Raw genomic sequence first — 26793 nt, 5'->3', positions numbered from 1 at the left:
CAATTGTTATCCTTCTTTGTCATCTCACCCAGAAAATCATAGGATGTCTCAGGTGACCGAACCTCAGCGCACATACTTGCTCAGCTCGTTAAAAGGAATTAAAAGGAAGCCACCTGCATCCCTTCCCCCAGAGGCTCCAATCCTGTTGGCCTAGATGGAGTTCAGGAATCTTGACTTTTAACAAGCTCCCCCGCTAGAAGTTCTGAGACATGTGATCCAAGGACCATCTTCAGAGAATCACTGATCTGGCACAAGTGTCAGATGAGAAGGCTAAGGCCAGGGCAACAAAAGTCATGAATCTAATCTCAGGAAGTTTCAGAATCCAAGCCCTAGGTTCCCAATTCCCAGGAATCTTTACACTACCCATCTCTGGCTGCCCACAAACAATCCAAAGTCAGTGTGGGCAACTAGATGAAACCAGAATGATCCATACCTAAGAGTCACAGGGCCAAATTCTGAAAGTAAGAATCTTGGGGGGTGGCTTTAGTCTCACACATGCAGGTGAGAGCACCTTCACCCCAGTGCGAGGCCCTCCTCAAAGTGTGTTCGCATGCTAGTAGGCTTTCACAGCCATGCCTCTTTCCACGCCTTGGGTAGCACTTGGTTGGCGCTTTGCAACAAGTAGCTCAGCAAACTGTAAATACCTCAAACCCCAGGTATCAGCCATGCCATATGACTTAAACACCAAGTGTCAGAAACTGGTGGGAAATAGTTTGGAACGCAGCATTTGACTGTAAGAGCCAAGGGGCTAAAAGATGCTAACACTGCTGCTAACTATTTACAATTCATAAACCTCCTTATGCCTCAGTGTCTTCACAAAAGACCACAGTGAGACTTTTCCTGCAGCCCTCACAGACCTGGCATAGGGCGCAAGCAGCTGCGACGCTACTTGTAACATTGTAACAGGACTACTGGAAACACAAAGTCCTTTCTCATCCGCTTCAGCTGCCACCAGTGGACACTTGGAGAGGTACAGGTACAAGCAGAAGCATAGGTCAACAGAAGCATCTGGAAGAAATTTGCTTTTGGCGAGGCTTTAAAAGAAGAAGTGGTTACTGATGGAGTGACAGTGAGGATAAAGAAAATTAGGTGTACAGAAGAGACTACAGGACAGGCATCCTGATAAAACTGCGGACAGAAATCGACTAATTTTTTATTTTTTTAATGGGCTCTTGGCCTTCACAAGGCAGAATGTACCAAGAAAGTAAGAAACAGAGGACAGACCTTTTTTCCCCCAATTCTGGCTACTTACCAAAAACTTATCTATAAAATAATATTTCATTTTTAAAACACTGAATTTAAAAATAAGGTACTGCTTGACTGTTAACAGTTTTTCAAGTGAGGAGGCTGATGTTAAACGCAGTCTCTCGGCTCTTGCATCTCTCGGCTCCAGCGTGCCAAACTAATGAACCTTATGCCGCACTTGTGTTTTCACCCTATAAAATACACATGACTTGCTCTTCTCCCATCTAAACAGGCCAAATCGACTTTCATCAAGTCATCATCAAATAACATTTTATTAAGCCACCACCTGTGCACATCATGTAACGCTGCGGCGAGTGAGCAGCCTGAGTGAAGAAAGGACAGGTTCACATTGCGGCTCCTCTCAAAAGGGAGGGAAAGTTTTGAGAGGCATACACTTGTTAAGCTTTGGCACAGTTTCAGTAAGATGATGGAAACTGAGCTTCATAGACCTTGCCGGTCATCTAATCCAAGCATCTGTTCGATCAACTTCCCACTCAAAGTAAAACTCCCACCGCCACAGCCTTGATATATGACCACCTTCTCTCTGCTTCCAAATGTCCAGAGATGCTCACTTCCCGCAAATGATAGGTCCTTAAGCTCTTGATCAAGTTTAGTTAAAAGACAGGTCTTTTATTTGCTATTTACCTCTTCAACTCCCTGTGATATAACTTAATGAAAAAAACAAGAGTTGTAGAGCCATACAGGATTGAATACAATTCCCAGTTCTGCCATTTACCAGTTGTTCGACCTCGGGCATCTTCTCTAAGCTCTCTGATCCTCAGTTTCCCCACCTGTAAAATGAAAACAGTAACTCCCTACCTTAGTGGTTTGTTGTGTGAAGTAAATTATATGTGAAAAGTGCTTAGCAATGTATATGGAACTTAACAGCTGTTCAATGAACAAAGTATAATACTATTCCATGCATTTGTTCTAGCTCTGTCATTTGCTGCTAATGTTTTAATTCCTCTTTTATATGTATATGAGAGTTGTTCAAACATGATGAAGGTGAACTTCTCCTTTCCTAACACTGGTCTTTAACTGTCTCCAGTTCCTGCATTGTGTTCTGTTGCCATTTCATCCCAAGTCACTACCATGTTGGGGTCATAGGGATAATCCAACATAGGTGATTGAGTTATTCAGTGATATGGAACATCTTTCAGCCAAAGACTGTGACACAATACAGATCAACACTTCAGTTCAAATAATTACAAGATGGAGGGAATAAATTCAAATACAGGCACACCTCATTTTATTGTGCTTCACTTTTCTGTACCTCGCAGATACTTCATTTTTAAAAACCAAAGGTCTCTGGGAACCCCGTATCAAGGAAACTATCAGTACCATTTTTTCCAACAACATTTACTTCAAACCTCTGTGTCACGTTTTGGTAATTCTCATAACACTTCAGACTTTTTCGTTATTATTTGTTATAGGGACCTGGTAGTGACCTTTGAAGTCACTGTTATAATTGTTTTGGGACACCACAAACTGCACCTACATAAAATGACAAACTTAATAAATGTTGTGTGTGTTCTGACCACTCCAGACTCTCTCCCTTTCCTTGGGCCCAAGACACAGCAATATTGAAATTAGGCAAATTAGTAGCCTTATGATGGCCTCTAAGCATTTGTTCAAGTAAGAGAAAGAGCTGCACATCTCTCACTGTAAATCAAAAGCTAGAAATGGTTATTACACTTTGTGAGGAAGGCACATCAAAAGCCAAGAGAGGCCAAAAGCTAGCCTCCTGAACCATACAGTCGGCCGAGTTGTGAACGAGTGCAAAGGAAAAGTTCTTGAAAGAAATAAAAGTGCTACTCCAGTGAACATACCAATGATAGGAAAGTGAAATAGCCTTAGTGAAGAAAGAACAAAATTTGAGTGATCTGGATAGATCGGCCACATTTCCTTAAGCCAAAAACTAATCTGGAACAAGACTCTAACTCTCTTGAATTCTTTGAAGACTGACAGAGGTGACGAAGCTGCAGAAGAAAAGTGTGAAGCTAGCAGAGGTTGGTTCTCGAGCTTTATGGAAAGAAGCCATCTCTGTAACATAAAAGTACCAGGTGAAGCAGCAAATACTGTCATAGAAGCTACAGGAGTTATCCAGAAGTTCTGGTTGAGGTAATTAATGCAAGTGGCGACACTAAACAACAGATTTCCATGCAGATGAAATAGCCTTCTGTAAGAAGAAGATGCCACCTGGGACTTGCATAGCTAGAGAAGAGAAGTCAGTGCCTCACTTAAAAGCTTCAAAGGACAGTCTGACTCTCTTGTTAGGGGCTAATGAAGCTGATGACTTGAAGCTGAATGAAGTTTAAATGACCATTTCATAATTTCCAGGGCCCTTGAGAATTATGCTTAATTTACTCTGCCTGTGCTCTATAAATGGAACAATACAGCCTGGATGACAGCACATCTGTTCACAATGTGGCTTACTGAAGATTTTAAGCCCACTGTTGAGACCTACTGCTCAGAAAAAAAAAAAAAAAAAAAAGATCCCTTTCAAAATATTACTGCTCATTGACAATGCACCTGGTCATCCAAGAGTTCTGATCGAGGTGTACAATGAGATTAACATTGGTTTCATTTCTGCTAACACAACCATTCTCCAGCCCATGGATCAAGGAGTCATTTCCACTTTCAAGTCTTACTATCTAAGAAATATATTTTGTAATGTTATAGCTTCCATGGATATTCCTCTGGTGGATCTAAGCAAAGTAAACTGAAAACCTTCTGGAAAGGATTACCACTCTAGATGCCATTGAGAACATTCATGATTCATGGGAAGAGGTCAAAATATCAACATTCAAAGAATTTGGAAGAAGTTGATTACAGTGCTCAGGGAATGACTTTGAGGGGCCCAAGACTTTAGTGGAGGAAGTAACTGCAGATGTGGTGGAAATAGCAAGAGAAACAGAATTAGAATTAGAAGTGGAGCCTGAAGATGTGAATAAATTGTTGGCAGTCTCATGATAAAAGTATCACAGGTGAGAAGCTGATTCTTATGGGTGGGCAAAGGAGTTTCTTGAGATGGCATCTATTCTTGGTGAAGATACTGTGAAGACTGTTGAAATGACAACAAAGACTTTAGAATATTAAATCAACCAAGTTGATAAAGCAGTGGCAGGATTTGAGAGGATTGACTGCAATTTTGAAAGAAGTTCTACTGTTGGTAAAATTCTATCAAACAGCATTGTATGCTGCAGAGAAATCATTCCTAAAAGAAAGCGTCAATCATTGCCTTGTTTTAAGAAATCGCTACAGCCACCCTAGCCTTCAAGCAACCACCAACACCAACCTGATCAGTCAGTTGCCATCAACATTGAGGCAAGACCCTCCACCTGCAGAAAGGTTACCTAATGATGGGACTTTCCTGGTGGTTCAGTGGCTAAGACTCCGTGCTCCCAATGCAGGGGGCCCAGGTTCTATCCTAGTCAAGAGAACTAGATCCCACATGCCTCAACTAAGAGTTCTCATGCTGCAGTGAAGACCCAGCACACTACAACTAAAACCTGGCACAGCCAGATACGTAAATAAATATTCAAAGGGAAAAAAAAGGATTACAATCTGATGAAGGCTCAGAAGATGGTTAGCATTCTTTAGCAATAAAGTAATTTTTAACTAAAATAGGTACATTGTTTTTTGTCATTGTTATTTTTTAGGCTTTGCTTTCTTTTTTTCACTGTTTTTGGAGATAATAACGCTAGTATCACATATTTAACAGACCACAGTATGGTGTAAACCTAACTTTTATATACACTGGAAGGCCAAAAACTTCATATGACCCATTTTATTGGGATATTTGCTTTATTGAGTGGTCTGGAATCAAACCCAAAATATCTCCAAGGTATGCCTGTATAACATTAATCACAATCAGTGTAAATGAACCTGACTGTCTGGTTAAAAGACAGATATTGTCAGACTGGACTGAAAAATAAAATACAACTTTAAGTTATTTGCAAGGGCCATATATAAGGCTTAACAAAAATTTAATGTAAAGTTTATGAAAAACTACATCAGACACAATAATCAAGAAAAAACTGGTAATGCTATATCAATGTCAGACAAAACAGATTTAAAGGCAAAAGGATTACTGATATAAAGATAATCATTAATAAAAATGTTCAGTTCACCAGGAATATGTAACAATTTTACATGTATGTGCACTTAATCACATAGATTCAAAGGTATATAGAGAAAAAAGAGTCTGAACTAAAAAGAAAGTGTAAATCCACATAATAATGGAGGATTTTAACACACTCTTCTCAGCAACTGACATACAAAACAACAACAACAACAAAATCAATAAGGACACCAAAATCTGAACTACACAACCAACGTGAGCTACTGAGTACCTATGATACAACTCATCAACAACCTGAGAATATACATTCTTCTTAAGCACACATGGCTTATAAAAATTAACCACATTCCAGACCATAAAATAGATCTCAACAAATATTCTCTTAGCTCACAATGTTATCTGAAAGTAAATAGTTAAATTAACTATCAGTAGCAAGAACTATAAAAGGAAATTATATACTTGAAATTCAGAAACACACTTCTAAATTACCCAGAGGTTACAGAAGAATTAAAATTAGAAAATACATAGAACTGAAAGATAACAAAAATACTATTGATCAAAATAAATGAAATGCAGCTAAAGACAGACTCACAACTTTGGAATGATGTGAAGTGTACTTAAATGAGATTTTAGAAAGCAGAACCATAAAGGAAAAGATTGGCTAATTTACTATATTAAAATTAATAATCTTGGTTCATAAAAAGACCATAGAATGACTTAGGAGGTAAAAAGGAACAAACTGGGAGAAAATACTAGCAATACGAATACCATCAAGCATTAGGACCTAGAATATAGAAAAATCTCAAAAAACCAATGAGGAAAAGATGAACAATCAAACAGAAAAAAGGCAAAAGTCGTTTCAGAGAAAGGAAAACAGGAATGGTGAATTTTAAAAAATTAGAAGTTCATTAGATTTTCATTAGAAATCAGGAAATTATAAATTTAAATCATAAAATATCATTTACACCACAATGCTGGCAAAAACACAAAAGTCTGATAAGGATGGCAGAGAGCATAGAGCAAAGAATTCCTACTCTCTGGAAAGCAATTTGGAATTACACGGCCAACCTGAACGTGCACATGCCTATGACCCAGTGAGTCCACAAGCACGTGAGCTGGTATGAGGACAGGGGCGGCCGGTGGTGAAAGTGTGCTTACTCTACAAAGCAAATGTGGTGATATTGCAGTCATTATCTCAATGCCCAGTGGACTCTTCCCAAATCTATCAGCAATTTGCCAAAGAAGTAGCTTCATAAAGGATATACTCTAAGATGTTCACAGGAAAACAGAAGGTAGAACACGGTAGTCATATCAACATGAGGTTTTGCAACCTCAAGAAGCCTCCTAAAGCTACCAAACTGCTAGAAACAACAGGCTGAGCCATTTACAGGTTCAGCTGGAATTTACTGAAGGCTTGCAATATGCCGGGCCCAGGGCTGGTACTAAAGATACAAAGGTCATGAACAAGGGAGAGAGTGCGCTCTTTTATCATGACTCTTACACTGGTCAACCCAGATAATACACTAAAATTACACAAATAATCCTAAAACTCTTATAAATGTTGAAGAAGACATAGTGGTACTATGAAAACACATATTACATACAGAATGGGAACCCAAGAGTCAAGGACGAAAAGAAGGCAACCCAAGGAAGTCCTATTTGACTTGGAATGGCAAAAATATGTTAGCCAGGCAAAGAGAGAGGCAACAAGCCCTGGAAGTAAAAGTTGAAAAGTGTGTGAAAGTCCTAGTAAAAAAGAGAGAAGCAATGCAAAATAAAGAAGGAAGGAATAGTAGATGGGTAGGAGCCTCAGAGAGCACTGTGGGCCACCAAAGGATTTTGGCCTCTATCCTAAAAGCACGGGAGGTTGTTAGAAGATTTTCAGAGGGAGAGAGGCCTGCTCAGACTTGCCTTTTCCAACACAGGTTGCAACATGGAGAAAGGACCAGAGAACATCCAAAGTGGACGTGGGGAACCAGTTAGCGGCCACTGCGTCAGTCCAGGTGGTAGCAGTCTCTCTGAAGAGGTGGTAGCAGAGACTGTGAGTTGAAGTCTGATTCTAGATGTATTTTGGAGGCAGAACCAACATCACTCGGTGACAGTGACAGAGAGACTGGAGAAGATGGGCAAGGGGGTGGAGATCAAGTATTACAAAGAACGCCCTTTCTGGATGGACAATTAGGCAGTGTTACTGAAACAGCACAACTGCAAACAGCCGTGTGCATTGTAATTAGTAGTCTTGGAGGTGACAGTGCCCTACCTATAAAAACATACAGAGCAAACCTGTCAGTGACAATACTGAAGTGGAGAACATCAGGGAAGATGTAGGAATAAAAATCATCAGTTCAGACAAACGTTTTTCACAAAGAATACAGTCTAGTTAAATCTAAACCTAAGCTCACAATTCAGTTGTCTTCTTACTCAGAAACTTTCCAAGTCTAAAAATAATATAGTCACTAGCTACATTTAGCTACTGAGCACTTGAAATGTGGCTATTGCAAATTGAGATGTGCTACAAAATATAAAACTACATCCTAGATTTCAAAGACTATGTACAGAGTTGGGGGGGTGGACAAAAACGAATATGAGATACTTCACTTTCTATGTTGATTGCACAGTGAAATAATATTTTACATTGGATTAAATAAAATATATTTCTAAAAATGTATTTCACCTGTTTTTTTTTTATTTTTTAATGTGGCTAATACAAAATTCAAAATTAAGTATGGAGCTCACATGCTATTTCTATTGACCAGGGCTGTTTTAAGAACTATCTGAATCATGTATTCACTATTATCCATGTCTTCATTAAGTAACAACGAAGTGAAAAAGTTTATTGTTAAAACTAGTGAAAGGGAAATAAAGATGTGCCTCACACTGAAAAGTCAGGATCATAATCAAGGGAGTCAATTGTTAATTGAATCAAGGGGAGGAATTGAAATCCCTATACTCTACAAGCTTCACCTCTTCACCAGTACTGAGAAGAGTAAAAGTGGGTGGAAATTGAGAGGTCATCAACTTCTTACCTTTGGTAGGAAGGGAGGGGACTTTTGAATGTCCTGGCAGTGGGGAGGTGTAACTAAAAGGGAATTTAGTGACATTAAGCTAATATTTAAGTAAGCCCTATCTTTAAAATAGGTTTGAAACATAAATCTTGCATTGAGATTTGAGGAAGTCTGTATAAATGACTGTACACCATTCTGCCCCAGTCATTAAAATCTATACATGAAATCCTGGAAATGCCTTTGTTGACAGATGGATGCATTAGTTGGGGTTTATAGGGAACTTCTCTTGAAATGTATACACTCACAGCAGGCAAAAACACTGAGTCCTACCACTGATGTCACACAGAACTTAAACTGAGCTATCCTTATCAAATTCATTCCTTAGATAGCTCGTTAACCCTGAGACATTAAAAAAATAATAATTTTCTTGGGAAGGAGAAATGCTAAAAAAATAAGTAAGATCTTAGCCTTGCAGGGGGCGCTCTTACAGGACACTGTGGGCAAGTAAACTGTGATCACAGAGCCACATGGGCCCTACGCAGCACCTGGATGTGAGTGGAGGTGTACCAGACGGCAGGAGGAGACGGGGGGGGGGGGGGGGGGGCTAGATCACAGAGCCACATGGGCCCTACGCAGCACCTGGATGTGAGTGGAGGTGTACCAGACGGCAGGAGGAGACGGGGGGTAGCGGGAGACGGGGCCCTGGAGATGAGGCCACAGCTCACAGTGTGCCAGAAACTGCCTTGGTTTCCATTTCAAATTACCAAAAGGTTTTATCATTCCAAATGAACATTTTCTACTTCTCACTTCTTAGAAGTGTTTTTTTTTTTTTCCCCCTCACCTGTCTGTTAAGAATGGAAATAAAAAATACAATACTACATTAAAATGGGTTAGCAACCAAACTCACCTATTTTGGATAATAACCTGTTAATAATTAAAAAAAATTTTTTTAATCCTGTGTACGAGACAGCAAAAGAGACACTGATATATAGAACAGTCTTATGGACTCTGTTGGAGAGGGAGAGGGTGGGAAGATTTGGGAGAATGGCATTGAAACATGTATAATATCATGTATGAAACGAGTTGTCAGTCCAGGTTCGATGCACGATACTGGATGCTTGGGGCTGGTGCACTGGGACGACCCAGAGGGATGGTATGGGGAGGGAGGAGGGTTCAGGATGGGGAACACATGTATACCTGTGGCTGATTCATTTCGATATTTGGCAAAACTAATACAATATTGTAAAGTTTAAAAATAAAATAAAATAATTAAAAAAAATTTTTTTAATGGACTATGCACGGTGAACCCACCAAACATCCTAATTGGCTCAAACACCTATTGTAACAGGACGCTATTCCTCCACTTAGTCAGACGCCAGAAATAAAAGAACTCTGAAGGTTCTTCATTGTGAGTGCTGAGGAAACTAGGAAAGCACTTTACATTCTGCAGAGGTCGGGGGTGTGCAGGAAACACAATGTGGAAATCAATGCCAGCTTGTGAAAGATAAACAGGAAATACCACATTTAGCCATGTTGAGACTTGAAACATTAGTTCAATGTCATTGAGATAGGGCCAAACCCAAATAAGTTTTCTTTAAACAGATTTTAGACACTTTGGATTTGTGTATTCTACTCAACATTATTCAATTACAGACCATCTAGTTTTGTAATTCTCCCAGCCTCTGATTTCTCCTTTGTCATCTTCCCGAACACCTCCAGCCATTTCACAACTTAAGAAAAGTCTGGGTAGGAAGAAGGAGGAGCAAGTTAAATTCATATCACTCAGTTACACTTCTCAGCATATGCACAATGAAAAACATTGAGGTATCTGTATTACCTGGGAGTTTTGGTTAACCATATTGGAATAGCAAAATGGGAAAGAATATGTTCATGTTTTTACATACTTGCTTAAAATTCCATTGTCATTTAAAAAAAAAAAGTTTCTTGAATCAAAAAAAATCCTCCCTCATCTATGAACCTATATCTCTGTCTGGCCCACAGGGAACCCCTTCCCACATCAAACTCCTGGCCCATCCATCACCACCATTTCTAGACCCTCATACTGCTTTCATTCTCATGAAAATAGGCTTGTGCCTGCTTCCCTCTCCCATGATTATCTCGGTTCATTCACTTTACGAAGTTACAGAGTATTTCCTGAGACATTTCATGGAAGCTCCTGGCTTCTCCTTCATCATTCAACAGGAACAACTCCACCCCCACTCCATCTGTTCCCATGAGGCTACAAGTCAATCAAGAACTTGGACTTGTCATGATACAGAGGGAAGTAAGCCAGAAAGAAAAACACCAGTACATAATACTAATGCATATATATGGAATTTAGAAAGATGGTAACAATAACCCTGTATGCGAGACAGCAAAAGAGACACAGATGTATAGAACAGTCTTTTGGACTCTGTGGGAGAGGAAGGAGGGGAATGATTTGGGAGAATGGCATTGAAACATGTATAATATCATATATGAAATGAGTCGCCAGTCCAGGTTCGATGCACAATACTGGCTGCTTGGGGCCGGTGCACTGGGACAACCCAGAGGGATGGTACGGGGAGGGAGGAAGGAGGAGGGTTCAGGATGGGGAACATGTGTATACCTGTGGCGGATTCATGTTGATATATGGCAAAACCAATACAATATTATAAAGTTAAAAATAAAATAAAACAAAGAACTTTGGACCTGTCATGGATAGAGCGAATCTGTGTTCATCCAACAAGGCAAGTACAATACGAAGGCAACTGAAGTTCCCTGGGTTAAGCCAAACCATCAGTTCCATGCCGGAACAGACCTGAAAGTTTACGGTGGCCTCAAGGAAAGCGTGAAGTACCAAAGGAGCTAACCTCTACTGAGAGTACACTAGCTTATATTCAACTTTCTTTTTCATTAACAACGTGTGAGATAGGTATCATCTCTAAGAGGTAAAGGAAATGAGGGTCAGAGAGTTTAGGTGTAATTGTCCAAAGTCACACAGTTAACAAGTAGTGTTCAAATCCAGATCTAGTTGGCTAAAATCCAGTAAACTCTAGATTGGTGGCGTTTTTGAATAGTCTTCCTCTTTGGCACTTAGTTCTATGAAGATGCTGCTATAGGGAGGAAATGAGAGCTTGGAAAAAGTTAGTAATGCAGATGACAAACGGTGTCCGATGAGCAAGATTCCACAAACACCTTAAGTAAAGAAAATCCACTATCTTTTTTTATGCATTCGAATTCCATACAGCTTAATGGAGGTGGGAAAGATGATTGAATGTCTTTAAAAAAAAAAAAGATAATGTATATACGGTTTATTGCTCTAGGTCAGTAGGTCTCAAACATAGATGCATATTAGAATCACCTGGGGAGTCTTTAAAAATCCTATTGTCATGGCCACATCTGAGACCATTACATCAGAATTTCTGAGGGTGGGACCTAGGCATTTGTTGTTTTTAAATCTTCCCACACGTTACCATTCAAGTTTCAGCTCCCCTGCGTAAGTTAAGAATGCTAATAAGGACTGAGTAGTTTTCCAAAACACCTTTAAGATCAGAAAGATTTTACAGCCTTTCTCCTAGCACCAGTCTTTGGGGGGAAGGAGAAAAGAGGCGAGCTGGACCCTCTCACTGTTTGCTTCCTATACTACACTTCCTTCTTTGGCTGTGTTCTACGTCCCAAGCCTAATCCCCTCAGGTCTGTCATCAGCTTCTCCCAAGACACTTCATCCTCTGCAGTTGTCTATTCCAAATTTGGTTCGCTGCTACAACCAAGAGAGATGAGCAGACTTCAGGAGAGGAGAACAAACTCAAGCTGTCAGGCTACTGGTAATTTCCTATGGCCTTCTCATAGTTTAATTTCATCTTCCTGTCTCTTTAACTTGTTCTACTCAAGATATGCTATTCAAAATATATGTCCAATAGGATCATTATATCCTCAAGCTCTGTGCTAATGACCTAGCAAAAAGAAAAGTCTTGCTGGTTCTTTCTGAAAGGACTATGGTGCTGTGTGTTCATATGAGTCTATCAGCTCTGGCAGGAAGCAAAACACAGAAACACAGAATACCCTACTGCCTTTTTAGTCTATCCTCATTATTTGGGGCCCTCTGTGTACAGGGTCTCCCAACTGCTGCCAATCTTCAGACCCAAGGAGATGTTCAACATCAAATAAACCATCAAAACCCATCCTGAAAAAGCAGACAAACTCAGGAAATGAGACAGGGTGTAAGCCAACTGGCTTGTCTCTTTAACAAGTCAATGTCATGTGTTCACACAAAGACACACACACACACACACACATATAAAAGTAAGGATAAGGAAGAACTGTTCTAAGCTCAAAGAGGCTTAAGAGACATAAGAATGAAATGAAATGCATTGGCCCTGATTAGATCCTGAACTGAACAAACCAGCTACAAAAGATACTTTGAAGACAAGTGAGAAATTTGAATATGGACAAAATATTATATGATATTAAGGAATTTTAGCTCATTTTAATGAAAGCAATAATAGTATATGGCACTGCAAGAAAGAGCCATAGTTTTAGAGAAATATGTAGGGATGATAAACACTAGCAATAAAACAAAAATGATACAGCAAATGCGGTGAAATGTTGACAATTATTAAATTCAGATGATGTGTATATGGATATTATTATATGCTATTTTGAAATTTTTCATAATAAAAAATTGTTTTTAGAATTCTCGTCCTTGAAAAATAGGCACAGCTAGAAAATACTGTCCTATCTATAATGAAAATTTTCATAGGAAAATGTGCAGGAAATGTGAAACCAGGATATACAAATATTCAGGATGCATAATGCAGCAATAAGACAAGTGTCTCCAATCCTAGGCCCAATATGACTCTTTTCACCCTGGCTGAGCAAAGCGTTGCCTTAAGGTACATGCACATGTTGCTGCTCAGTCTCTAAGTCATGTCCGACTCTGCAACCCCATGACCTGCAGCACACCAGGCTTCCCTGTCCTTCACGATCTCCTGGAGTTGGCTCAAACTCATGCCCATTGAGTCAGTGATGCCATCCAACCATCTCAGCCTCTGTCACCCCCTTCTCTTGCCCTCAGTCTTTCCCAGCATCATGGTCTCTTCCAATGAGTCAGCCAAAGTATTGGAGCTTCAGTTTCAGCATCACTCCTTCCAATGATTATTGAGGACTGATTTCCCTTAGGATTGACTGGTTTGATATCCTTGCAGTCCAAGAGACTCTCAAGAGTCTTCTCCAATTCCACAGTGCAAAAGCATCAATTCTTTGGCATTCAGCTTTTTTTATGATCCAACTTTCACATCTATACATGACTATGGGAAAAACCAGTAGTTTGACTAGACGAGCCTTTGTTGGCAAAGCGATGCATCTGCTTTTTAATATGCTGTCTAGGTTTGTCAATAGCTTTTCTTCCAAAGAACAAGCGTCTTTTAATTTCATGGCTGCAGTCACCATCTGCAATGATTTTGGAGCCCAAGAAAATAAAGTCTTTCACTGTTTCCATTGTTTCCCCAACGATATGCCATAAAGGGGTGGGACTAGATGCCATGATCTTCATCTTATGAATGTTGAGTTTTAAGCCAGTTTTTTCTCACTCCTCTTTTACCTTCATCAAGAGACTCTTTAGTTCTTCTTCACTTTTTGCCATAGGTTGGTGTTATCTGTATATCTGAGGTTATTGATATTTCTCCCGGCAATCTTGATTCCAGCTTGTGCTTCTTCCAGCCCAGCATTTCGCCATGATGTACTCTGCATAGAAGTTAAATAAGCAGGGTGACAATATACAGCCTTGACAAACTCCTTTCCCAATTTTGAACCAGTCTGTTGTTCCATGTCCAGTTCTAACTGTTGCTTCTTGACCTGCATACAGATTTCTCAGGAGGCAATTAAGGTGGTCTGGCATTCCCATCTCTTTAAGAATTTTCCACAGTTTATTGTGATCCACACAGTCAAAGGCTTTGGCATAGTCAATAAAGCAGAAACAGATATTTTTCTGGAACTCGCTTATTTTTTCGATGATCCAGGGGATGTTGGCAATTTATTTCTGGTTCCTTGCCTTTTCTTAGTCCAGCTTGAACATCTGGAAATTCTCAGTTCACATACTATTGAAGTCTCACTTGGAGAATTTTGAGAATTACTTTGTTAGCGTGTGAGATGAGTCCAATTGTGCGGTAGTATGAACATTCTTTGGCATTGCCTTTCTTTGGGATTGGAAGGAAAACTGACCTTTTCCAGGCCTGTGGCCACTGCTGAGTTTTCCAAATTTGCTGGCATAATGAGTGCAGCATTTTCACAGCATCATCTTTTAGGATTTGAAATAGCTCAACTGGAATTCCATCACCTCCACTAACTTTGTTCATAGTGATGCTTCCTAAGGCCCACTTGACTTCGCATTCCAAGATGTCTGACTCTAGGTGAGTGATCACACCATCATGGTTATCTGGGGCATGAAGATCTTTTTTGTATAGTTCTGTATTCTTGCCACCTCTTCTTAATATCTTCTGCTTCTGTTAGGTCTATACCATTTCTGTCCTTTATTGTGCCCATCTCTGCATGAAACAGTCCCTTGGTATCTCTAATTTTCTTGAAGAGATCTCTAGTCTTTCCCATTCTATTGTTTTCCTCTATTTCTTTGCACTGATCACTTAGAAGGTTTTCTTATCTCTCCTTGCTATTCTTTGGAACTCTGTATTCAAATGGGCATATCTTTCCTTTCTCCTTTGCCTTTAACTTCTCTTCTTTTCTCAGCTATTTGTAAGGCCTTCTCAGACAATCATTTTGTCTTTTGCATTTCTTTTTCTTGGGGATGATTTTAATCACTGCCTCCTGTACAATGTCATGAACCTCCATCCATAGTTCATCAGGCACTCTGTCTATCAAATCTAATACCTTGAATCTATTTGTCACTTCCACTGTATAAGCATAAGGGCTTTGATTTAGGTCATATCTGAATGGTCTAGTGATTTTCCCTACTTTCTTCAATTTAAGTTTGAATTTGGCAATAAGGAGTTCATGGTCTGAGCCACAGTCAGCTCCTGGTCCTGTTTTTGCTGACTGTATAGAGCTTCTCCATCTCAAAGAATATAATATTCATCTGCAAAGAATATATCAGCCTGATTTTTGTATTGACCATCTGGTGATGTCCATGTGTAGAGTCGTCTCTTGTGTTGTTAGAAGAGGGTATTTGCTATGACCAGTGCACTCTCTGGCAAAGCTCTGTTAGCCTTTGCCATGCATCATGTTGTACTCCAAGGCCAAACTTGCCTGTTACTCAAGGTAGCTCTTGACTTTCTACTTGTATCTTGGTTTACTCTGTACATGCGTTAGCAAGATATGCTTTGCACTTTATGTCATTTTGGCTTCATAGGTTTCATAGGAATGCTCTACTTGCATATAGCGGGAAACTTGTATAGGCCTTCCAGGAAAAACGTCTGTGTTGCAACTTAAAGGAAGAGCAGGAGTTAGCCAAGTAAGGTGGGAAGTCAAGATGTGGGGATTCCAGACACAGAAAAATAAATGTGCAAAGGGAAGTAACAGCGCTGCACATCTGACAACTGGAGGAGATCAGCGTGACCCACACAAGGGTTCAAGACAGAGCAACAAAACCCAGGGCTGGAGAGGAAGACAGGGGATGAATCAAAGAGGGAGGACTATGAGTCACTTTAGAGAGTCTGAACTTTATCCTAAGGGTAATAGAATTCCTAAGGAGGATTTCTAACAGTGAAATTACAGAGCAGATTGGTGTTTTACAAAGTTCCCTCTGGAGATTGTATGGACACTGAAGGTAAGGGGACCAGGAGACCAGTTAAAAGGCTGCTGTTTCAATCTTGGGTGATTATCACCTGTACTAGTGATGGATGGGTTCTAAAAGAAGCAGAGAAAGGATTTCTGCTTCCAGTAGGAGTCCAAGAGACTGGAGTTACTCATATAGGACTAACACTTCCACCATTCCCACAGAACCATAAAACTGAATGAAGGCAATGATTTTCAGACATTGAAAATATCTTTCAGTGCAAGACCATAATCTCTGAGAGAAAAAAACTCACAAGGTGACCCCAACTGCCCAGCTCTTTGCCTAGGAACAATTTATCAAAAGCAGCAAGGGGAGCTAGAATCCACGCTGAGCACAGCAGGCTCTCTGAACTGGGAAAGCTGAGCTCCGAGTTTGAAGAGCTGGAATCCGCCAGGCAGGGCAATGGAGAGGAGCAAGTCATACAATGAGGAGCCCGGGAAGTCACTGTGGATGTCCCTGCAAGTCCTCCACTGAGGGCTGAGACTACCGAGAGCTTCCCAGAGACTGGCTGCTGGAGAGTTGAAAAAGAAACAGAAAAACCAGAGCTTGAGGCTTGGTGGAAAATCCTGGTGTTCTGGCACAGCCAAAGAGGAAAAAATCTCATTATCACCTAGTGAAACCTGTTGGCACCCAGGAGAACAACCAAAAAGGTTTCACTTCATGAATAGGGACCACACCCTAGAACCTGTATGCTCAACAAGGGTGAGAGCATCAAAAGGGTGAAAATTAATTCCAGGGAGAGAAGGAAAGTGAAAAATAGCTTATTACACAGCTCATAAACAGATACATTGTTAAAACTTCACAAGAGGAGTAGGGAGGTGGGAGCAGGGTCAAAAGATGGGGGAGGGAGTGAAAATGTCTAAAACATCTCCTTGGTGGGTAATCATTTTTAAAATATTGACAAACAATGCCCTAGAGTACAGACTACTACAGACCTTACCAAGAAAAGCCTAAAACTAAGCCTAAACATAACTTTCTTCCAAGGAGTAAGCGCATTTTAATTTCATGGCTGCAATCACCATCTGCAGTGATTTTGGAGCCCAAAAAGATAAAGTCTGACACTGTTTCCACGGTTTTCCCATCTATTTTCCATGAAGTGATGGGACCAGATGCCATGATCTTCATTTTCTGAATGTTGAGCTTTAAGCCAACTTTTTCACTCTCCTCTTTCACTTTCATCAAGAGGCTCTTTAGTTCCTCTTCACTTTCTGCCATAAGGCTGGTGTCATCTGCATATCTGAGGTTATTGATATTTCTCCCGGCAATCTTGATTCCAGCTTGTGCTTCTTCCAGCCCAGTGTTTCTCATGATGTACTCTGCATATAAGTTAAATAAGCAGGGTGACAATATACAGCCTTGAGGTACTCCTTTTCCTATTTGGAACCAGTCTGTTGTTCCATGTCCAGTTCTAACTGTTGCTTCCTGACCTGCATATAGGTTTCTCAAGAGGCAGGTCAGGTGGTCTGGTATTCCCATCTCTTTCAGAATTTTCCACAGTTGATTGTGATCCACACAGTCAAAGGCTTTGGCAAAGTCAATAAAGCAGAAAAGGTCTGTCTAGTCAAGGCTATGGTTTTTCTAGTAGTCATGTATGGATGTGAGAGTTGGACTGTGAAGAAAGCTGAGCACTGAAGAATTGATGCTTTTGAACTGTGGCACTGGAGAAGACTCTTGAGAGTCCCTTGGACTGCAAGGAGATCCAACCAGTCCATTCTAAAGGAGATTAGTCCTGGGTGTTCATTGGAAGGACCAATTCTAAAGCTGAAACTCCAATACTTTGGCCACCCCACGCGAAGAGTGGACTCATTGGAAAAGACTCTGATGCTGGGAGAGATTGGGGGCAGGAGGAGAAGCAGATGACAGACAATGAGATGGCTGGATGGCATCACCGACTCGATGGACATGAGTTTGAGTAAACTCTGGGAGTTGGTGATGGACAGGGAGGCCTGATGTGCTGTGATTCATGGGGTCGCAGAGTTGGACACGACTGAGTGACTGAAGTGAACTGAACTGAAGCCTAAACAAGATCTTCACAGGAAACTGAGTATTAATATGAGTCTCAGTAAGTTAGGCTTTGGGAACACCTAGAGCTTTCCATAGGGCCATTCTAACAAAGCATAACCCAAGCTTATCCAAGCTCAAGGTGATCAGATGTCTTCTAAAAAAAAATGCAAATGCCTTCTAAAAAGAAAAAATACTCTTCAGAGGACCATAAGAGATCACATAATATCTAAAATGTATCACCTGCAATATCTAGTATGCAATCAGAAATTGCTAGATCTGCAAAGAAAAAGGTGGTCTACAGTTAAGAAATGAGTAATCAATAGGAACTGACTCCAACATGGCCCAGGTGATGAATTTATCAAAACTCTTAAATAATTATTATAAACATGTTCAAGAAAATATAGACGCTCAGAGAATTCAAGAAAAAGTACTCTTAATTAATAAATGAGACTCTAAGCAGAGAAATGAAAACTATTAAAAACTTTAAATTCCAGGACTGAAAAGTATAGTTACTACAATGAAGAAAGTGGAATATATGAGAAGTATTTTCAGAGCTATACGTTTTAGGATCTTTAATGGTGGTAAACAGAGAGAACTCTGAAAATTTCTGCTCAGACACCTGTTGAGGGGTAGCACCATTTCTTGAGATAGTAACACCAAAGGAAAAGTGTAACTGTTCCAACAGTCAAAACCAGAGTGCTACTGTGTGGAGACAATAAAGGACCAGCTGATAGGATGACAAAACAATTAAAGATAGACAACACCGAGACTGATTTTGTTCCTAAGTATGGCGTACCCTTCAAAGGAAACTAATGACAGAAGCTAAGATCCGCTGGAGAAGGGATAGGCTACCCACTCCAGTATTCTTGGGCTTCCCTTGTGGCTCAGCTGGTAAAGAATCCATTCACAATGCGGGAGACCTGGGTTCAATTTCTGGGTGGGGAAGATCCCCCGGAAAAGGGAAAGGCTACCCACTCCAGTATTCTGGCCTGTATAGTCCATGGGGTTGCAAAGAGTCAAGACACAACTGACCGACTTTCACTTTCACCTTCAAATGAACCACAGATTCTATAGAAGAGGATAATACTGTATGGGATAGAAGATTGGACTAGGTATCCTTAGTCCAATAACCTTATACCTTATACCTAGGTATAAGCTTCCTTTTAAAGTTAAATTTCTACTGTTTTCAAATCATTATGAGAACTCCAAACAGCAGTGAATGAAAAACAGGCATAGGCTCAACAAATAAAAGATGAAAAAGATGTACAGGGCTTAGCCTGCCCTTTCACTAAATGGCTCCATATTTACAAGATGATGTGGTATGCAGAATAAAGTCCTCCTAGAGATGTCCAACTCTTAATCTCTAAACCTATGAATATGTTAGGTTACATGGAAACGGGGAATTAGGGTTGCTAACCATCTGATTTTAAAACAGGGAGAGTAGGCTGGATTATCCAGGTGAATCCAGTGTAATCACAAGGGTCTTTAAAAGTGGAAGAGAGAGACAGGAGAGTCAGAGAGAGATGTGACCAGGGACGAAAGGGACAGAGATAAGTAACACTGCATTAAAATGAAGGAAAGGGACCGTGAACCAAGGAATGTGAGCCACTGCTAAAAAACAGAGCAAGGAAATGGACTCTACCCTAGAGTCTCCAGAAAAGAAAGTAGCCTTGCAAGCACCTTGATTGTAGGTCACTGTGACCTTTGCAGACTTCTAACCCACAGAACCATAAGAAAATATAATCATGTGTTTACCCCACTAACTTTATAATAATTTTTTTAACTGCAGCAATAGGAAACCAATACAATGACCTAGAACTGTGTCATCTAAGATAGGAGCCACTATCCACATGTGATTATTTAAGTTAAAATGAAATAAAAATTTAAATTCAGTTCCTCAGTCATAATAGCCACATGGCCAGTGGCCACTGTATGGAACAGTACAGACAATCATGTCTGTTATCACAGAAATTCCTTCTGAACAGCACTGATCTCCTCAGTGTCTCTCTCAATTACGCTTTCAGGCCAGTAACTTTGAACAGGGATATTTTTAAGGCCATCATCTTTTGTTTTGTTTCCTAGGTCAAAAGTAAAAACTATGTATTTCCAGGAAAAAAAATAAATAAAATGCCATAGACATAACTAAATCAGATAAGTTCCAGGCCTATTACAAAAAAAGGAAATGCCATTCTAGTTTTACAGGGTGAACTCATGGACTGTGTGGAACATGTTTTTGTTGAACTCAAAGGTTTTTATTATCAGTTTTCTCCAATATTTGTGGCTACTCCAGAAGGTTACAATTGTAAGAAATAGGCTAATTGAGTAGCAAGATCATTACTGCAATTTAAAATTTGCAATCATGTAAAAGGGATATAAATAATGACTACTGAATTTTAAAAAATAAATTTAAAAAATCATTTCTTCCTCTATAAGTTTTCTGGGTTTTACTCACAGTATTAATATAATAAAACCTGAAGATGCAAAGCAAGTTAGTGTCAATGAAAAAGGTCATGCTATTCAAAATTATACTACTGCTTATAAATCATAACTTCCCATTTTTAACACTACAGTCATCTTAAATGTATGCCTTCAAATGTTTAAAAAAAAATTGGTCTTCACTCAGTAGACAGAATTTCATATTCACCTTGATTTGAAATCAGTGAAATTTATTTTGCTGAAAGTCCCTCACCAAAGCAGCCCCTGCTTCCTCAAGACTCTCTGCCCTGATGCCCTCCATGCACTCACCCCAACCCTCCAAAGCTAAGCACCACTCTTCTCCAGTCATATGCAGGTCATGCTGATGCCTTTGCCCAAAGCTAACAAAATGCCCAGTCATCCAAGTCATCCTGGAGACAAGAAATAAAACAGGCAACAGAAAAGATAACAGGCAGAAGCTGAAAAACACATCACTGGCTTAAAAGAACAGAGTCATTGGTTCAAAACTAGGGACTTAAGAAAAATTCCACAGATCAAGTAAGCATAAAATTCCACAGGTCAAGAACAAACAGATTAAATCTTGAGAAAAGAAAACTCAGGTAGCAAAGATCATGAATTAAAGCAGAGTCCAGGCATCAAGGGCTGGATCACTAGCTGACAGCAAGGTTTCAATATTACAGCTGTTGCTTCAGCCCAGGAAAAAGAACCAGTCCCCAGACATGGGCATGAGAGGCTATGCCAGCACAGACAGCCCCACAGGAATGAGGAATAATGCGAGGACGAGATGGACCACTGACCCTCACACACTGATCATATTATCACTATCAGATCCATTATCAAAGAGAAAACAGAAACCCCATTACCAAAAGTAAAAATTATATGAAATGAAGTAATGCATTTCAGAATAAAAAACGGAGACAAGGGTCACTAACCATACAAAAATATTAAATCTTTAGTAAAAATAAGGCCTGGAAAAGCTTTCATTCCAATCCCAAAGAAGGCCAATGCTCAAGAATATTCAAACTACTGCACAACTGCACTCATTTCACAGGCTAGCAATGTCATGCTCAAAATCCTCCAAGCCAGGCTTCATGAGCACATGGACTGAGAACTTCCAGATGTACAAGAAGCTGGATTTAGAAAAAGCAGAGGAACCAGAGATCAAATTGCCAACATTCGTTGAATCATAGAAAAAGCAAGAGAGTTCCAGAAAAACATCTACTTCTGCTTTACTGACTACACTAAAGCCTTCAACTGTGTGGATCACAACAAACTGTGGACAATTCTTAAAGAGATGAGAATACCAGACCACCTTATCTGCCTCCTGCGAAACCTGTATGCAGGTCAAGAAGCAACAATCAGAACCGAACATGGAACAACAGACTGGTTCAGAATTGGGAAAGGAGTGTGTCAAGGCTGTATATTGTCCCCCTGTTTATTTAACTTATATCCAGAGTACATCATCTGAAATGTGGGCTAGATCAATCACAAGCTGGAATTAAGATTGCAGGGAGAAATATCAACAACCTCAGATATGCAGATGATACCACTCTAATGGCAGAAAGTAAAGAGGAACTAAAGAGCCTCTTGATAAAGGTGAAATAGGAGAGTAGAAAACCTGGCTTAAAACTCAACATTCAGAAAACTAAGATCATGGCATCTGGTCCCACCACATCATGGCATATAGATGGGGAAACACCGGAAACAGTGAAAGACTATTTTCTTGGGTCCAAAATGACTGCAGACGGTGACTGCAGCCATAAAATTAAAAGACGCTTGCTCCTTGGAAGAAAAGCTATGACCAACCTAGATAGCATATTCAAAAGCAGAGACATTACTTTGCCAACAAAGGCCCGTCTAGTCAAAGCTATGGTTTTTCCAGTAGTCATGTATGGATGTGAGAGCTGGACTATAAAGAAGTCTGAGGGCCAAAGAACTGATGCCTTCCAACTGTGGTGTTGGAGTAGACTCTTGAGAGTCCCTTGGACTGCTAGGAGATCAAATCAGTCCATCCTAAAGGAAATCAATCCTGAATATTCATTGGGAGGACTGATTCTGAAGTTCCAATATTTTGGCCACCTGATTCAAAGAACTGACTCATCAGGAAAGACCCTGATGCTGGGCAAGATTGAAGGCAGGAAGAGAAGGGGATGACAGAGGATGAGATGGTTGAATGGGATCACCGACTCTATGGACATGCATTTGAGTCAACTCCAGGAGTTGGTGATGGACAGGGAAGCCTGGTGTGCTGCAGTCCATGGAGTTACAAAGAATTGGACATGACTGAGCAACTGAACAATAAAAATAATGCCTATAATTGTGAAACATGTTCTTGGGTTCTTCCAGCAAAGGAAAAAAAAGGATTCATAAAAAGTTAGGGGAAGTGGCAGTACACAATTAAGAAGGAGATGGAGGAATTCCCTGTCAGTTAGGACTCCAGGCTTCCACAGCAGAGGGCATGGGTTTGATCCTTGGCGGGGGAACTAAGATCCCACAAGCAGCAGGACACAACCAAAAAAAAAAAAGAAAGCAATATAAAAGAGAAGAGAGGCCTGTTGGTGGATACCAAACTGTGATGCAGCAGCTTCTAGCAGCCGCAGGCCTTGGGATAGGAACAAATCCATGCAAAGACATCATAGATGAAGAATTTGAACTCCTCTACCCCTAGAAATGGTCCCATATACTTCCTGATACCTGAAGGTCACCATTTCACAGTTTTAGACAAAATTCCTAAAATTCTCTATGGTTGCCACCCAGAGAAGCTATATGAGAAAAGTTCTGCTTTCTGTCCTCACTCATCTTTCCTAAGGAGGATCCTTATTGCCACTCAAACACAGACATCTGTTTTGTGACAAACACAAACCTTGCCTCCTAGGTTGTCAGTGTGCTGGATGCTAGGGTTTCAAGCATGGTTTTAAAAGATGAAGTCCCAGTTCTCAAGGACAATAGAAGGAATGGACAAGAAAATGAATGATTAAAATATAATAAATTAAGTTGAATTTCAGTAGAGAAATTAGGCTCAAGGTGGATGTAACTATCTTTGGGCAGCTGACAACAAACCTGCTAATACAGGATATAGAAATTGATGAAAATATAATATTTCAGCCCCCTCTGCTTTTAAGATTCTTCCCTGTTCATCCTTTTTTTCAAGTCTTTAAAAGTTGAAGTTCCTTGGGACTTCCCTGGTGGTCAAGTGGCTAAGACTCTGAACTCCCAATGCAGGGGGCCCAGGTTTGATCCCTAGTCAGGGGACTAGATCCCACATACCACAGCTGAAAATTTGAATGCGTCAATTTAAGAACCCACATGGGGCAACTAAGAACTGGCTCAGCCAAATAAAATAAATAATTTTTTTTAAAGGTGAAGTTCCTCAAGACTAGTTAAATAAAGCTCTCTCTCTCTCTCTTTTTTTTTTTAAGTCTATACTCTCTCCCTAGCCATTCATCAATACCCTCGACTTCAAATATCATCTACAGTTTTTTGTTTGTTTGTTTGTTAGTCACTGAGTCGTGTCTGACTCTTGTGACCCCGTGGACTGCACACCAGGCTTCTCTGTCCATGGAATTCTCTAATACTGGAGTGGGTTGCCATTTCCTTCTCTAGGGGATCGTCCCAACCCAGAAATGAAATTCACATCTCCTGCGTTGCAGGCGGATTCTTTACCACTGAGCCACCAGTGTGTTTTTACTCAAATGTGTATAATCATCTCAGACCTCTTCTCTAAACCCAATAATATGTATACACAACTGTCTATTTGACATATCCAACTGGAGATGTTGTACAGGAACTTTGACTTCAAGATTTCCAAAACTGAATGGCTCATCTTCAAAACCACAAAAGGTCACACTGATTTGTCTCCCTCCAATCTATAGAGCAACAAGATTGATTTCCTGTTTACAGTTCTTCAGTTGCTTCCCACTGCTTGTAGGATAAAACTTTAAATCTCTTCACACAGCCTGAAATCCCTGATGTCCTGCCCTCTCCTAGACTCTTCTTATGCATTCTCCTACCCTTGAACTCTAGATATGTTGACCTAATCTCACACACTTCATCATGCCATGCTTTGTCCCGATTCCTCTGCCTGGAAAATACACCCTCCTTGTCCCCTTTGGTTAATTCTTACTTCTTCAATTCAATCAGTATTTTCTTAAAGACATTCCTGATTCCTTGTCCTAAGTTAAAATCTCAGAGAATACACTTCATAACATTACCACAACTACAAATAAATAAGACCAAACATTTATTAGTGTTAGTTGCTCAGTTGTGTCCAACTCTGAGACTATGGACTGTAGCCCGGCAGGCTCCTCTGTCCACAGGATTCTCCAGACAAGAATACTGGAGTGGGTTGCCGTTCCCTTCTCCACAGGATCTTCCTGGTCCAGGGATTGAATCCAGGTCTCCTTCATTGCAGGCAGACTCTTTGCCATCTGAGCCGTCATGTAGTACAGAGAAACATTTATTAAGTACCTACTATTAGACCAAGCACTATTCTAGGTGATGAAGATTTAGTTAACAGGAAAGACAAGCAAGGTGTGCACTCTTTTGGAGCTTATATACCTATGAAGGGAGACAGACAATGAACAAATAGATGCCCACAAAGCAAGATAATTTCAGATAATAATATGGGGGCAATAAAACTCATGGTGTGAGAGAGTGGCTGGGTTAGGAACAAGGCCAAAGGAGAAAGCACTGATCTATTGTTCCCTGTCTGCTTTTCCTGGAAGAACGGAAACTTCAAATGACAGAGGCTTTGTCTGCTGCTATAACCCATGTGCCTGGACATAACAGATGCTCAATGAATATTTAAGGAATAAATTATGAAATATATTGCTTTCTAAATAGGACTATTTTCCAATATGCCACAGAATAGCTGCAATCTCGGGAAGTCACATTTTTACACTACAAATTACATCACCAAAATACTTGTTCAAAATCCTTGTTGAATAGATAGATAAACGAAACCAAAACATCCATGTTTCTAGGTCCCCAGGCATTTATAAGGCTCTCCATGGACCAGAATCCCTTACATAATCTACCTCTCTAAGCTGGTGATTCTTGACCTCTGAACCCAACAACTGTCAAACAGATGACAAGGAAGTGACACTGGAGGCTGATAACCTCTCTGTTTACTAAAGCGCTCTTAGGAAGTCAACACTGCACTCTTACCCAAGACGGATGGACCTTAATCTTATCAGACAGGGCTAAGGGAAATAAACAATCTATATAACAAACTGTAAAATACCATTCAGAAAATCCCAACAGCCAGTGCTTAACAAACAGTAAATAATCAACTAGAAGGCAAGTTTCATGGCTTACTTAAAGAAAATATTGATTCCCACATCCATTCTTGTGTTTCTTAAGATGTGGAATAATAAAAGTTTATCTTATGGATATGAAGCATTCACTTACTCATTTGTTAACTCATTCATTCACTCAGCATTTACTGAGCATCAGCCACGTCAGGAACTACGTAAGATATTGGGTATGGGATTTTATGACATGAGGAAACAAAGCCTGTACAGCATTAGGGGCAGCGTTTGGCAAACTGACAACACGGCTTAGAAAGACGGCTGTCTGTCTAGCCAAACTTAGATGGCAAGGAGATATTTTCTATCATCTTTGCCAGAAAAATATATATAATCAAGTCTCATTATCCATGGTAGTTATACTCTATAAAGTCACCACAGCACTGAACTATAGAATACTAAACTGAGGCTCCTAGGGAAATACAGGGTTAGGTTCCTTGTCCTCTGGTTACAAGGGTTTGGGCAACTTATCAATACGTAACTTTGTTTCATGTGTGTTTCTTTTAAAGACACCATATATGACACCTCAGTCAGTCAGTGAAGTTGCTCGGTTGTGTCCTACTCTTGGCAGTCCATGGACTGGAGCCTACCAGGCTCCTCCATCCATGGAATTTTCCAGGCAAGAGTACTGGAGTGGGTTGCCATTTCCTTCTCCAGGGGATCTTCCCAACCCGGGGATGGAACCCAGGTCTCCCACACTGCAGGCAGATGCTTTACCGTCTGAGCTACCAGGCGTTAGGTGCATAACACCTAGTGATGCATTAACATCAAACGTACAGCCAATAGCACTGTAACTCATGCCTGAACAAAGCTTATCTAACAAAGCTTATCTATCCTTGCCTTCCATGTAAGGCACATCACAGCCTTCTTGTACTTGGAATGCTGGACAGCACTTCACCACTACATTTGAGAGCCAATTTATACACTGTAATCACCCCCCAAAAA

At 40.2% G+C, this 26793-nt stretch overlaps 1 protein-coding gene across 6 annotated transcripts in view; it reads right to left on the bottom strand.

Annotated features, from left to right (window-relative positions):
* Positions 1-26793, bottom strand: part of CPQ (carboxypeptidase Q) — a 573403-nt gene that overhangs the window by 495183 nt on the left and 51427 nt on the right. For 2 of the 6 annotated variants that reach the window (XM_044928551.2, XR_006544845.2), the window contains exon 1: positions 7241-7436. The exons of 2 other annotated variants lie outside the window; for them this stretch is intronic. In XM_044928551.2, coding sequence (XP_044784486.2) covers positions 7241-7285 — 45 coding nt within the window. In that variant the 5' untranslated portion in view covers positions 7286-7436. Of the gene's footprint in view, positions 1-7240; positions 7438-26793 lie in introns of those variants that run through there. 2 more of the 6 variants (XM_044928552.2, XM_025265057.3) reach the window with 2 other exon arrangements.

This window comes from Bubalus bubalis, chromosome 15 (genome assembly GCF_019923935.1).
Source record: "Bubalus bubalis isolate 160015118507 breed Murrah chromosome 15, NDDB_SH_1, whole genome shotgun sequence".
NCBI classification, from domain to species: domain Eukaryota; kingdom Metazoa; phylum Chordata; class Mammalia; order Artiodactyla; family Bovidae; genus Bubalus; species Bubalus bubalis.
The sequence above is the reverse complement of the archived record's forward strand: the minus strand, read 5'-3'. Positions and strand labels throughout refer to the sequence as shown.